At 43.0% G+C, this 13,770-nt stretch overlaps 1 protein-coding gene across 1 annotated transcript; it reads left to right on the top strand.

Moving 5' to 3' along the window:
* The first annotated feature begins 965 nt into the window (after nucleotides 1-965).
* Nucleotides 966-1,549, top strand: LOC311619010 (large ribosomal subunit protein eL21-like). Its single transcript, XM_084876888.1, has one exon. It carries the CDS (start codon nucleotides 1,024-1,026, stop codon nucleotides 1,498-1,500), a length of 477 nt encoding a protein of 158 aa, XP_084733014.1. The 5' UTR covers nucleotides 966-1,023; the 3' UTR covers nucleotides 1,501-1,549.
* Nucleotides 1,550-13,770: the final 12,221 nt, after the last annotated feature.

Below are 13,770 nucleotides of genomic sequence, written 5' to 3'. Positions count from 1 at the left end.
GTACTCCCACCTTGTTGAGAGTTTTTATCAGTAAAGGGTGTTGGATTTTATCAAATGCTTTTTCTGCATCAATTAATATGACTATATGATTTTTATCTCTCATTTTGTTTATGTGTTGTATCACGTTTATTGATTTGCGTATTTGTACCATCCTTGCATTCCTGGAATAAATCCTACTTGGTCATGGTGTATGATCTTTCTGATGTTCTGCTGGAGCCGATTTGCTAGAATTTTGTTGAGGATTTTGGAATCTAAGTTCATGAGGGATATTGGTCTGTAATTCTCTTTCATTGAGTTGTCATTTTCTGGTTTTGGTATTAGGGTACCAGTTTGATTTTAGAGAGAAAGGGAGGCTGAAGGGAAAAAGGGAAGAAAGAAAACATATTTTAGAAAAACAATATCATCCTAGAGTTAAATTATGGGTAAATTAATAAATTATTTCACTGGTCCCATAACAATCATGTTTTTAAACTTTATCTTTTAAAATTTACCCATAATTTAACTCTAGGAAAATATTGTTTTAAAATTTATCTTTTTTGTTGCAAGTATTACATATGTCTCTTTCCCCCCCCCCCCCAGTAACCCCCTCCACCCACCTTTGCCCTACTCTAATGTTTCGAAATGGTGTTAAATTCAAAAAACATTCTCATTATTGACCTTTTGTGAATTAATTGTTTTATCTCTTTGAAAGCTTATAGGATTTTCTCTTTGTTCCAAATATTTTAAATTTTGTTATGGCCCTAACCGGTTTGGCTCAGTGAATAGAGCGTCGGCCTGTGGACTGGAAGATCCCAGGTTCAATTCCGGTCAAGGGCATGCACCTTGGTTGTGGGCACATCCTCAGTAGGGGGTATGCAGGAGGCAGCTGGTCAATGTTTCTCATTGATGTTTCTGGCTCTCTGTCTCTCTCCCTTCCTCTCTGTAAAAAGTCAATAAAATATATATTTTAAAAGTAAATAAAATTTTAGGTCTGCCCTGCGCGTGGCTCCCGGCGGCCGTGGTTGTACAGACTAATTCGCCAAAATGACTAACACAAAGGGAAAGAGGAGAGGCACCCGCTATATGTTCTCTAGGCCTTTTAGAAAACATGGAGTTGTTCCTTTGGCCACATACATGCGAATCTACAAGAAAGGTGATATTGTGGACATCAAGGGAATGGGCACTGTTCAAAAAGGAATGCCCCACAAATGTTACCATGGCAAAACTGGAAGAGTCTACAATGTCACCCAGCATGCAGTGGGCATTATTGTGAACAAGCAAGTTAAGGGCAAGATTCTTGCTAAGAGAATTAATGTATGTATTGAGCATATTAAGCACTCTAAGAGCCGAGATAGCTTCCTGAAACATGTGAAGGAAAATGATCAGAAAAAGAAGGAAGCCAAAGGTACCTGGGTTCAATTGAAGCGTCAGCCTGCTCCACCCAGAGAAGCACACTTTGTGAGAACCAATGGAAAGGAGCCTGAGCTGCTGGAACCCATTCCCTATGAATTCATGGCATAAGTGGGAAAAAATAAAGACTTCTGTGCTGATAAAAATAAATAAATAAATAAATAAATAAATAAATAAATAAATAAATAAAAGTAAAATTTTGATATGATATCTATTTTTATCCACTGTTCTGGGCCCTTCAGGCCATTTTAATCTAGATATATATCCTTTAGCTCTAGGAAATTTCCCTAAAATTATTGCATTGAGGAATTCTTCAACTCCCATGTAAAAATTTTTTCTCTTCCTTGAAAATCTTATGATTCAGATGTTAGACATGTACTCATCTTCTAATTTTGTTATGTTTCTCTCTTATTTTCCATTTCTTCATCTTTTGGCTATTGTTTGTTGTTGTTTTTTTCTTCAAGAGTTTCTTAACGTTATTGCCCAAACTTTCTACTAAGATTTTCATTTTTGCTATCATTGTAATTTTTTAATTCAAAGCACTCTCTTGTTTTTTGTTAATCCTCACTCAAGGATACTTTTCCATTGATTTTTACAGAGAGTGAAAGTGAGTGGGAGAGAAACAGAGAAAAAAAATCAATGTGTGACAAATACATCCATTGGTTGCCTCCCACGCATGCCCCAACCGTTCCAGGATAGTGCCTGCAACTGAGGCTTCTAGGCAGAATCTGGGGCTGACTCTCTATTCACCCACTAAGTCAAATCAGCTAGGCTAGGGCAAAGCACTCACTTTTATTCTGAGGGTGTGTGTGTTTTTTGGTTTTTTGTTTGTTTGTTTTTGTTTTTAAATAATATCCTGTTCTCATTATAAGATCTTTTATCATCTTGAACTGATTGATGATAGTTTGTGGGTGCATTCATCTCCTTGCACAGCTACTTTCACTGAGGCTGATGTAAATATATATATATTATTGATTTCAGAGAAGGGAGAGAAGCATCAATGATGAGAGTGAGTCATTGATTAGCTGCATGCCTCCCACCAGGGATCGAGCCTGCAACCCGGGCATGTGCCTTCACCAGGAATCAAACTGTGATCTCCTATTTCAGAGGTCAATGCTCCATCACTGAGCCACACTGGTCGTGCAAGTCTGCTTTTGACTAAGTGTTGTCTGTATCTTCCACACCAGAGGCTCTCCTGAGGATCACTTTGTCTCCAGAGGATCATAGCTGAGAACTGGAAAGTAAAATATGAGGGGATCTGATTGTCTGAGGGAATGTCAGAGTAAGGTAATTTGCTGGGTTCTCTAGTTGGAGAATCTTGATATTCACATCTTCAAATATTTCTTCCTACGGTGTTAAAAATCCCAGAGAAGACCACCAAACTCCTGCCCAGAGCATGACAGTCTTGTTGCCAGTATTCTGAGACCTAAGTAGGAAGAGGGCTGAAGGGCTCAGTATGTATACATTCACTTGATCCTACTGTGGACAGCCCACAGTTCTGTCCAAAACCATGCCTCATAAACTTTGCACCCCTCTTTTACCATCCTCAGGGGATAACCTTCTCATCTTTTCCCATCCTATCTAATAAAGAGGGAACATGCTAATTGACCCTCATGCCATAGCAAAGATGGTGGTGCCCATAGCCAATAAGGAGGGAATATGCTAATTGACTACCTCGCCTTCAAAGATGGCAGCATTCACAGCCATAAGATGGTGGCGCCCAGCCCTCTCAGCTCCAGTGTCCCTGCCTCTGGAGTCTCCCAGTCCTCTCAGCCCCCCCCCCCCCCCCCCCCCCGCTGCCCAGGGTCAGTCTGAGGTACAGTCAAGCCTCAGATGACAGCTGCCCAAGTGTGATGGAGCATTGCCTTCCCCTGATCGCCGGGTCAACTCCTACCCCTGGGGGCTCCTGGGCTGTGAGAGGGGGCAGGTCGGGCTGAGAGCCCTCCCCCCGCTCTGGTGCCTAAATTTCCATTCAGTGGGCCTCTAGTTTGGGATAAGGGCAGTCACTCATCTGGCAAGAGTTGGAAAGATGCTCTGGATAACTTATAAAACAGACTTTAAACCAATTTTCTTTATTTTAGCATGAAACATTAATGGGCCATAAAACACATTTTTATACATTTGAAAGAGTAGAAATTATTGCCCTGACTGGTGTGGCTCAGTTGCTTAAGTGTCATCCCATGCACCAAGAGGTTGCCAATTCAATTCTCGGTCAGGGTACATGCCTGGGCAATGGACCCGACCCCCAGTGCAGGGAATGTGGGAAGTAGCCTATCAATGTTTCTCTCTCATCAATCTCTCTCTCCTTCTCCCTTCCCCTCTCTCTGAAATCAATAAAAACACAATAAAAATAATAGAAATCATAACTCTTAGGCCATAATGGAATGAAACTAAGAATAGATAACAAAGATAGCTGGGAAATGTAAAAATACTTGGAGATTAAGTAACACACTCTTAAGTAACACATAGGTCAAAAAAGAAATCTCACAAGAAATTTTGAAATATTTTGAACTACATAAAAATGAAAATACAACTTACTAAATTTAAAAAGAAATCTTTATTTTTGAGTGTATTACAGATATCCCTCTTTTTCCCCTTTCCCACGCCCCTCCACCTGGTTCCTGCCCCACCCCAGGCTTTTACCACTCCATTGTATGTGTCCATGGATAATGCATAGATCTATGGTTGGCAAACTGCGGCTGGTTAGCCATATTTGGCTCTTTGGCCCCTTGAGTGTGGTTCTTCCACAAAATACCATGGCCTGTGTGAGTCTATTTTGAAGAAGTGGTGTTAGAAAAAGTTTAAGTTTAAAAATTTTGGCTCTCAAAAGAAATTGCAATCGTTGTACAGTTGATATTTGGCTCTGTTGACTAATGAGTTTGCTGACCACTGGCATAGATGCATATAAGATCATTGTCTAATCTCTTCCCACCTCCCCATCCGCATTTCCTCTGAGAATTGTCAATCTGTTCCATTTCCATGAATCTGATTCTATTTTATTCACCAGTTTGTTCTGTTCATTAGGTTTCTTATTCAGTTATTTTGATTTTTTAGATTCAATTGTTGATAGACATGTATTTATTGCCTTTTTCACATTTTTAATCTTTATTTTTCTTATTCCTCTTCTTAAAGAATACCCTTCTGGATGGGGGGTGGGGGGAGGAGGAAACATATGTAATACTTTATTTTATTTTTATTTTTTTATTATTATTATTTTTAATCAATCTTTATTGTTCATATTATTACAAAGGTTCCTCATTTCTTCCCTCTTCCACCAGGTTCCCACCCCACCCTTCGCCCCCTTCCCCTCCCCCATTGTCCTCATCCATAGGTGCACAGTTTATGTTCAGTCTCTTCCTCCCTCCCTTTCCCCGATAGTAAATCCCTTTTCAGATAGTAAATCAGTTACTTAGTATTTTCTCATATCAATAATACCTCCACATGCCCAAAGATACACTTCACACAAAAGACATTTCCAAATAGGTCAACCAACCTCATCCCGGCCCCACACAAGGCACTCACAGATCAACACCCCAGCACTATACTAACTCAACACATCCAGATCTAAGCCTTCATAACTTGATTCAGCAGACCCTCAAGTTCCCGCAAAAGTTTCCAGCCATGTCTGAGAGGCAGCCTTGGGGTGGGGGCAGGTGAGGAGCGAGCTGTTCCGGGCCTGGCTGCTCCGAGCCTGGCCTCTGTTGCTCTGGTCCGTTCCACAACCAGCTGCTCCGGGTCTGGCCACTGCCACTCCCGACCTGATTGCTCTGGGCTTGGCTGATGCTGCTCCAGGCCTGGCCGCACCCGACCCGGCAGCTCAGGGCCTGGCCGCTCCCAGCCTGGCAGCCGCTGCTCCGGGCCTGGCCGCACCTGACCCAGCTGCTCTGGACCTGGCTGCTCCAGGCCCGGCCGCTCCGGGCCTGGCCGCTCCCAGCCTGGCAGCTGCTGCTCCGGACCTGGCTGCACCCAACCGGGCTGGTACAAGCCTGGCCGCTCCCAGCCTGGCAGCTGCTGCTCCGGGCCTGGCCGCTCACAGCCTGGCAGCTGCTGCTCCGGGCCTGGCCGCACCCGACCCAGCTGCTCCAGGCCTGGCCGTTCCTGGCCTGGATGCTCCGGGCTTGGCTACTGCTGTTCTGGGCCTGGCTGCTTCCGACCCGGCTACTCTGGGCCCGGCTTCTCCGGGCCCGGCCATTCCGGGTCTGGGTGTTCCTGGACTGGCCACCCTGGGCTTGTCCGCCTCCGCCTCAGGCCTGGCTGCCACTGCCCCAGGTCTGACTGCTCCAGGCCTGGCTGCTGCTGCTCTGGGGTCTGGCTGTTGCTGCTCCAGGCCCGGCTGCCACAGCCTTGTGCCTGGCCACTCTAGGCCTGGCCACCGCCGTTCCAACATTCTGTCCTTTTTTTTTTTTTAATTTATTTTTTTCATTTTAAAAACGCATTTATGTTGCAATGTTGGCTGCTGAGTTGAGTTCTGACTTAGTCTTTGATTTTTCAAGATCTTTTTTGTGTTCTTTCTTAAGTAATTTTACTATCTTTTGCTCTCCCTTGATTTCTTCACATTGAGAACTTCTTCGGTTTCTTCCTCCTTGTCCTGGAAGCTCAGCAGGTTGGCCTGTGGCACCCCTTTGTTCTCCGCAGGCTCCTGCACTGCTTTAGCCTGTTGCCGGGGTCGGCGCCACCCAGGAAGCAGCCCCCGTCCTCGGCTCCATTGCCCGCGCTCAGCGGTCGAAGGCTCGGCAACACCACCCCCCTGGGGGCCCCGTCGCCCGGCTCCTTGCTGGCGCCCGGCTGGCTGGTGTCCGGCAGGGGCTCCTGCTCCTCGTCGCGTTCCTCCAGTCTGGAGCTTTTATTCTCCTTCCTGCTAGGGGAGTCTAGCATCAGAGTCAACAAACTGTCCTCTGCGCGCAATGTGCGCGACTCCGGGGGCTCCGCTTTTCGCCGCTCCCCCAGGACTCCACCTCACAGCCCTGTCTCCCTCTGCTTGAGCCTGGGTCCCCAGGGATTGGCCTAGAACTGGAGTTCAGGGCAGTCGGGAGTGGGGCTCAGCACCTCCGGTAATTTTGTTTCTTCCCTCCAGGGCAATACAGCATCAGAGTCAACATTCTGTCCTTTGTGGGCAATGTGTGCGTCTGCACACACAATGTGCGCAATTCCGACTCCGGGAGCTCTGCTTTTCGCCACTCCTGTTTAAAAAAGCAGTATAAATGGGTGCCAGTTCTACCCATTCCAAGCCTCCACCCCCTCCTACCAATCTCAGTGTGCTATCTTATTTACCTCTCTTGTTTAGCCATCTCTCAGGTGGTCTGGATAATGATTGATCTGTATTTTAGTTGTAATTTTGATGTGGCTGTGGGAGGCAGCTATCCTGTTTCCCCAAAAATAGGACAGTGTCTTATATTAACTTTTGCTCCCAAAGATGCGCTAGGTCTTATTTTCAGGGGATGTCAAATTTTTTCATGAAGAAGAATACAGTACACATTATTGTTAAATGAAAATAAAGGAAATTTATTACCTGTATACGGTATGGTAGTATGGTAGTTGTCAACACAAACCAGACAAACTGTGAATCCTACAGTATCAAGAATTTACTCATTTATTGAATGACAATCATGTCGTCATCTTCTGGAACATCATCATAACAATCCAATTCCTGAATTTCCTGGTGAATTTCTTGTGACTCCATTTCTTTCAGAATCAGTGGACTAAATCTCTCATGTTTAGCAATAGCACTGTCTTTAAATGAGTACTTCTTGTCAAGGTAGCCTGCTCGCAGTGCATTTGCAATGCAACTGTCAGTAATTTTCTCCCATGAATTCTTCACCCAAGTCACAACTTCTTGCAGTTTAGGTTTCACAAAGTTTCATGCTGACTTCTCTCCATTCTATTTTCAATGTAGTCATTAATTTCCATGCGCAAATTGTCTTTGAATGGCTTGTTTATTGCAATATCAAGAGTCTGGAGATAGGCCATCATTCCTGCGGGAATCATTATCTGAAATGTCTTCATGTCTTTAGCACGGTGAGTGCTGGCTGCATCCCAGACTATCAGATCTCTTTGGCTCCCTTTCATAACAAGCGGCAGCATTAAATTGACCCACCTCCTTATAACTGCTTGTGTGGCCCAGGCTTTTTCAGTTTCAAGAACAAAAACGCCCAAAACACATTCAATCTTTTCCTTCTTGCCCTTAGAAATGATTAAAGGTGGGATTTTAGTGCCATCCAGATGAATTGCCAAAATACAGGAAACATGTGCACTTTTGTAAGCGGTGGAGGGAATGTACACTAAGGAGGCACCCTGCTGTTCAGTTGTTGTTTGAGATGATTGGCCCATAAACACTGCAGTTTCATCCATAGCAATCATGTTGGAAAGATTGTATTTAGAGAAGTCAGCATCATCAATAAAGGACTTGAATGCAAGTGCTTGCTTAATAACTTGAGTATCTTCCAACCTAAACAATGTTGTAGATCTTAAAGACAGTTCACTTCACTGAAGAAAATTATCCAGCCAGTGTTGTGATGCTTTGAAGTCTTTGGGAGCTATGTCAAACTGTGGTGCCATTGCAAGGGCAAATTCTTGAATCTGAGCCCTATTCACAACCAAAGCTTCTGCTCTCCTGTCAACAACCCATTCACAGATCATGTCTTCCAGCTCAGAAAATAATGGTTGGCGACCTGATCCACACTTGCGCTTTTTAGCATTTCCCTTGTCCACTTGTTCAATGAGGTTACCATACTCTGCTCGCCATTTTCGGACCAATCTGATATTCAACATCTTCTCTTTGCAGAAAGCAGTAAGATTTTGGCCCCAAGAGTCTTTCACGATCCTTTTATTGTACTCCACGGAGTAGCTTTTTCTTTTTGCGCTCATTTCTAGGGGTAAAAAAAGAAATTGGGGTATCAAGGTGGGGGGAGGGGAATCACTTAAAATGACATGGGGGGATTAAAGGGGGAATCAAAATGACACAGGAGAATCAGAGGGGGGATTACCATTTTAGTAACCCCTTTTGATCCTTCTGTGTCATTTTGATTGCCCCCTCTGATCCTCCTGTGTCATTTTAAGTGATCCCCCTCCTCCCACCCCTGTGCCACTGAACACCTTCACCAGACATCCCCCCTATCCTTTTATCAGACATTTACCCCCTGGGGCCTGCCTGGGGACTGTCACTGGGCTTGCTGGGGCCTGGATCTGGGCTGGAGCAGGGTCTGCCACTGACTGAGAACCTTCAGTCATCATGAGGGGGGCTGTGAGCATCAGGTAGTGTCACCAGAGACAGACCAGCACTCACCACCTTTGCCTCGTCCTGTCAGCTCTAATCCTTATGTTCTTCTACACGCATCTGTGAGTCTCCTCCTCTCTCCCGCCCCGCGCTCACTGCTCACTCCGACCTCCGCTCTGCCTCCACACAGCAGGGACGTCAGGACTCCACGTAATGTCACCGGTTGCTAGACGCCAGTCGCCAGTCGGGGCGGTCCTGGCGGCCCTAGCGACCAGTTTACAGTAAATTAATTTTCATTCTGAGACAGAGCCTATGGGGGCCTTATTTTCGGGGAGGGATGCCTTATATTTCACTCAGAAGGAAACCTGTAAGTAGGTCTTATTTTCTGAAGATGTTTTATTTTCAGGGAAACACGGTAGTATAGGCATTTATTTATGCCACCATCATGGTTCTCCACAACTTACCAAATTTGAAGGAAGAAGAAAAAGCAGTGCTGAAAGAGAAATTTATAATATTGAGTATGCGTATTAAAAAAGAAGAAAAATATAAAATCAATCTTTTGCACCCTAGGAAATTAGAAAAAGAAAAGCAATTAAATTAAAAACTAGCAAAAGAAAGTAAACTATAAATCTTAGAGCAGAAATGAATGAAATTGAAAATAGGAAATTGGAAGAGAAAACCAATAAAAGCAAATGCTGGCCCTGGCTGGTTTGGCTCAGTGGATAGAGTGTTGGCCTGCAGACTAAAGGGTCCCAGGTTCGATTCCAGTCAAGGGCATGTGTTTTGGTTGCGGGCACATCCCAGTAGGGGGTGTGCAGGAGGCAGCTGATTGATGTTTCTCATCAATGTTTCTAACTCTCTATCCCTCTCTCTTCTTCTCTGTAAAAAAAATCAATAAAATTAAAAAAAGAAAAAGTTGGTTCTTTATAAAGCTCAATATAATCAATATACTTCTAGCCAAACTTCTTAGGACAAAAAAATAAATAAAGAGGGAGCCTCGGCTAATATTGCTCACTAGTTGGAGCATTGGTCCAGAGACTGAAGGGTCATGGGTTTGACTCCCAGTTAAGGGCATGTGCCTCGATTGTAAGTTTGATCTTCAGCCCTGGTTTGGGTGTGTGAGGTAACCAATCAATGTGCCTTTCTCATGTGGATATTTCTCTCTCTTCCTCTGCCCCCCTACTCCTTACCCTCTTCTCTCTATAAAATCTATCAATGGAAAAAATATTCTAAAGTGAGGATTAAAAAAAAAAAGGGACAACACAAAAAATAGTATCAGAGATGAAAGAGATAACATTATTACTATATGGACATTAAAAGGATAATTGAGGAATACTATGAACAACTCTGAGAAACAATCTACCAAAACATACACAAGAAAAAGACAACCCTAATAGGCCCATATTGTTAAATAAATTGGGATAAGTCTACAAAATGCAATGTTATTTGACAATAAAAAGTAATGACATACTGACACACGCTATAACTCAGATAAACATTTAAAACATTATGCTAGCAGAAGAAGCCAGTCACCAAAGGCCATTTACATGAAATGTCTACAATAGATGGAACCTAGAAAGACAGAAAGTAGGTTGATTGCCTAAGGTGGAAAGTTGGGGGTGGGGATAAGAAATGGGAGTGATTGCCAAAGGGAACTGGATTAATTTTAGGGTGATAAAAATGTTCCAAAATGAACTGTAGTGATGTTGTGCAACTCTGTAAATATACTAAAAACTGTTGAATTAAGTGGGTGAATTTTATGGATTTATGTTATTTATATCTCAATAAAGCTATTTTTTTTTAAAAGGTGGTCAAAGTCTTTAAGGGAAACCTCAACATGAAGGAGAAAGAACAAAGCAAAGAAAGTAACAAGCAGCAAAACAACTACAACAACAACAAAAAAGAATCCTACAGGACATAGAGACATTTGAGAAGCAGAAAAACAAAAAAGAACCTTGAAATAATAAGAGAAATAATAAACATAAAAAATTAAAGACATAAAACAAGAATAGATTATAATGCCTGTCCCCAAAAAACATATAACATGAAATCTGTAAGATAGAGTCAATGAGATCTTCCAGCAAGTGAAATTAAAAATACATAGGATATAAACATGAATCAAAGGATATAAACATGAGAAAATTAGAGAATCATTTGAGGATATCCAACCTTTAAGAGTTAGAGAATAGAGACAATCAATTTCAAAGAAATAATGCAAGAAAATTTCCCAGAGCTGAAGGTCACCAGTCTCTAGGTTGTAGGACAATGGGCATACAGTAATGATCCTAAATACTTCTAGAGAGAGGACAATAGGATAATTATACAGAACTGAGAATCAGAATGGCAGTTACATCAGAAGTAGAGAAGTAAAGGAATCATGCCTTCAAAGCTTTGCATGACTTTTCATGCTAGAATTTTATGTCAACCCATATTTTTGATCAAGTAGAAAAGGATATTGTCAGACACTTGGCAAAAATAGGATCCCACACAGGAAAGTGACAAAAAGAATTTCTAAGATGACAGCTTGACAGACTTGGAGAACATCCAGTCCAGACTACAGGAAGAGGTGGACAAAGCATTAGTGTGCTCTTAGAAAATAGGCTGGCATCGAGAGGAAGGGAGGAAAAGAGGAAGGATAAGTGGGTGGAGGGAGGAACTTGCAGTTTCAAAGAAAACAAAGCAAATGAAAAAACTAGGTGATTGTTAAGTCCAGGAGTAAAAAAAAGTTTAAATAAGAATCAATTACAATATACTATTTGTCTCCAAGACTAACAGCATAGCCTTTAATAATATTTCTATTGACAACTGACTTAACTAAATTTATAAAATTTGCTTTTATAATTTTTTTTTTAAGAAAGAGAGGATAGAAACATCAGATTGGCTGCCTCCTGCATGCCCCCTGCTGGGATGGAGCCTGAAACTTGCCATGTGCCCTGACCAGGAATCAAACTGGACACCTTTTGGTCCATGAAACTGATACTCAATCACTGAGCCACACCAGCCAGGTTGATAGAACCATATGGGGAAACAGAGGTTGTGGGGGAGGGGATATATAAGAGAATTACCAAAAAATGCAGTTGATATAAAAGGTAAATAAGTAAGTAAAGAAATATCATTAAATGCTATTAGTAATATAATGAAAATTCCAGATAAATTATTTAGAAAACATGAGAGTGGTTGTGTTTGGGAGCAGGGAATGCAAGAGGTAGATGGGGACTTCTTTTTATAGTAAAATAAAAGGTTCAGAGTTGTCGGGGTTGCACACCTATGACAGGAGGCCATAATGTACCGAAAAAGATTTTATTCCGACGACCTGGGTGCAAGTGGGCTGAGACCGAGAAAGGCATCAGGCAGAGATAGGTTTTTATTCATTTTTGCTGTCTGCAAGCCGCTCTGCTGATGTCTGTCCTTGGCTCCTCTCATGCCAGGTGTCTTCAGGTTATCTGAGCTATGCTGTGCTCAAGGCTGCAAATTTTCTGCAAGATAGCTGCTAAACACAAGTTTTTCTTTGCCCCATTTTATTCACTTTAACCCTTTCAATAACTATTTATATTTGTCATGTTTATAAAATTAAAAATTAGATTTAGCCTTAACTGGTTTGGCTCAGTGGATATAGTGTTGGCCTGCGGACTTAAGGATCCCAGGTTCCATTCTGGCCAAGAGCATGTACTTTGGTTGTGGGCTCGATTTCCAGTAAGGATCATGCAGGAGGCAGCTGATGGATGTTTCTAACTCCATCCTTCTCCCTTCCTCTCTGATAAAAATCAATTAAAATACATTAAAAAATAAACAATAGGGAGAAACCAAGATGGCGGCATAGGGTAGACACCCTAATGCAGCCTACCACAACAAATTTGAATTTAGAACTAGAAAACAGGGGAGGCATTGCCCTGAAGCGCTGGACAGCTAGCTGAGAGGAGGCTCTGCCATCTGGGAAGGAGAGAGAAGGAACTCTGAACCTCAGGAACTGTGAAGGTACAGAGAACTGTGTGTGCGAAAAGGCGCTGGCTTACTAGCGGCACACGGAGAGGAAGGGCTGGATCAAGATTGCTGCTGGCTTACTCCCGGTGCGCGGAGAGGGCGGACAGCTAACGCGCGGCTGGCTTTCTTGTTCAAGAGGAAAACAGAATCATCCTATTGCTCTGATAGATGGCCCCAGATAGGGAGAGGCCAGACTGTCAGGCAGTGGGCAGAGATCTCTTGGAGGTGTGTGAAGCCAGCGGCCATTACTGCAAGACTTGGGGAGGAGCCTAAGGGAAAACAAAGTTTGTCTGCACCAACCTGAGACTCCGCCCCATCCAAGCTGATCACAGAAGTTCTCCCAGAGGCTGGCTTTCTCTAAGGAGGGACTGGCCGGAATCCAAAGCTTGTCTGCGCCTTTACCAAAGAGGTAAGTGCACCTGCAACCAATCTTCCGAAACTCTCCGGGAACAGGACTTTTCTAAGGCGAGACTGACAGGGAATCAAAGATTGTCTGCACCACCCCGAGACCCCACCCCATCCAAGTGGAGTACAGAAGCCCTCCTAGCTGAGACACTTGGCTTGGAGATCAATGCTTCCCAGTGATACCAACAATAAGCAAGGCTTAACAACAAGACTGCACACACAGCCCACAAAGGGCTACACCAAAACTATCCACCGCAGGTAACTGAGAAGGCTGTGCTACTGGGCTCTACCAGAACACCTAGCACACAAAGCTATTCCATCAAATCAGGGAAACAACTAAAATGCAGAGAAGAGGCAGGACACAAAGGAAGGAGATGGAGGAAAAGAAAAGATTGGACATTGAGTTCAAAACTATAGTTATAAGGTTATTCAACAATATCCTAAAAAAGGTTGATAAAATAAATGAGACCTATGAGGATATGAAAATGGAGCAACTAGCAATGAAGAAAACATTGTCTGAAATAAAAAATATTATATAAAGTCTTAAAAACAGACTGGAAAATTGCAAGAATCAAGACAAAGATTTAGAACACAAAGAGCCAGAGGACACTCCTCTGCAGAAGTGAGAAGATAAGAGAATCCAGAAAGTTGAAGATAGTGTAAGAAACCTCTGGGACAATTTCAAGCGAACCAACATCAGAATTTTGGGAATTCCAGAAGAAGAGAGAGAGCAAGATACCAAAAGAATTCTGGAAGAAATAGTGACAGAAAACTTCCCTCAC

The sequence above is a fragment of the Pipistrellus hanaki genome (assembly GCF_964339955.1).
Source record: "Pipistrellus hanaki genome assembly, chromosome: 3".
NCBI lineage: Eukaryota > Metazoa > Chordata > Mammalia > Chiroptera > Vespertilionidae > Pipistrellus > Pipistrellus hanaki.
Note: the sequence above shows the minus strand (reverse complement) of the source record. Positions and strands in the feature narration are given on the sequence as shown.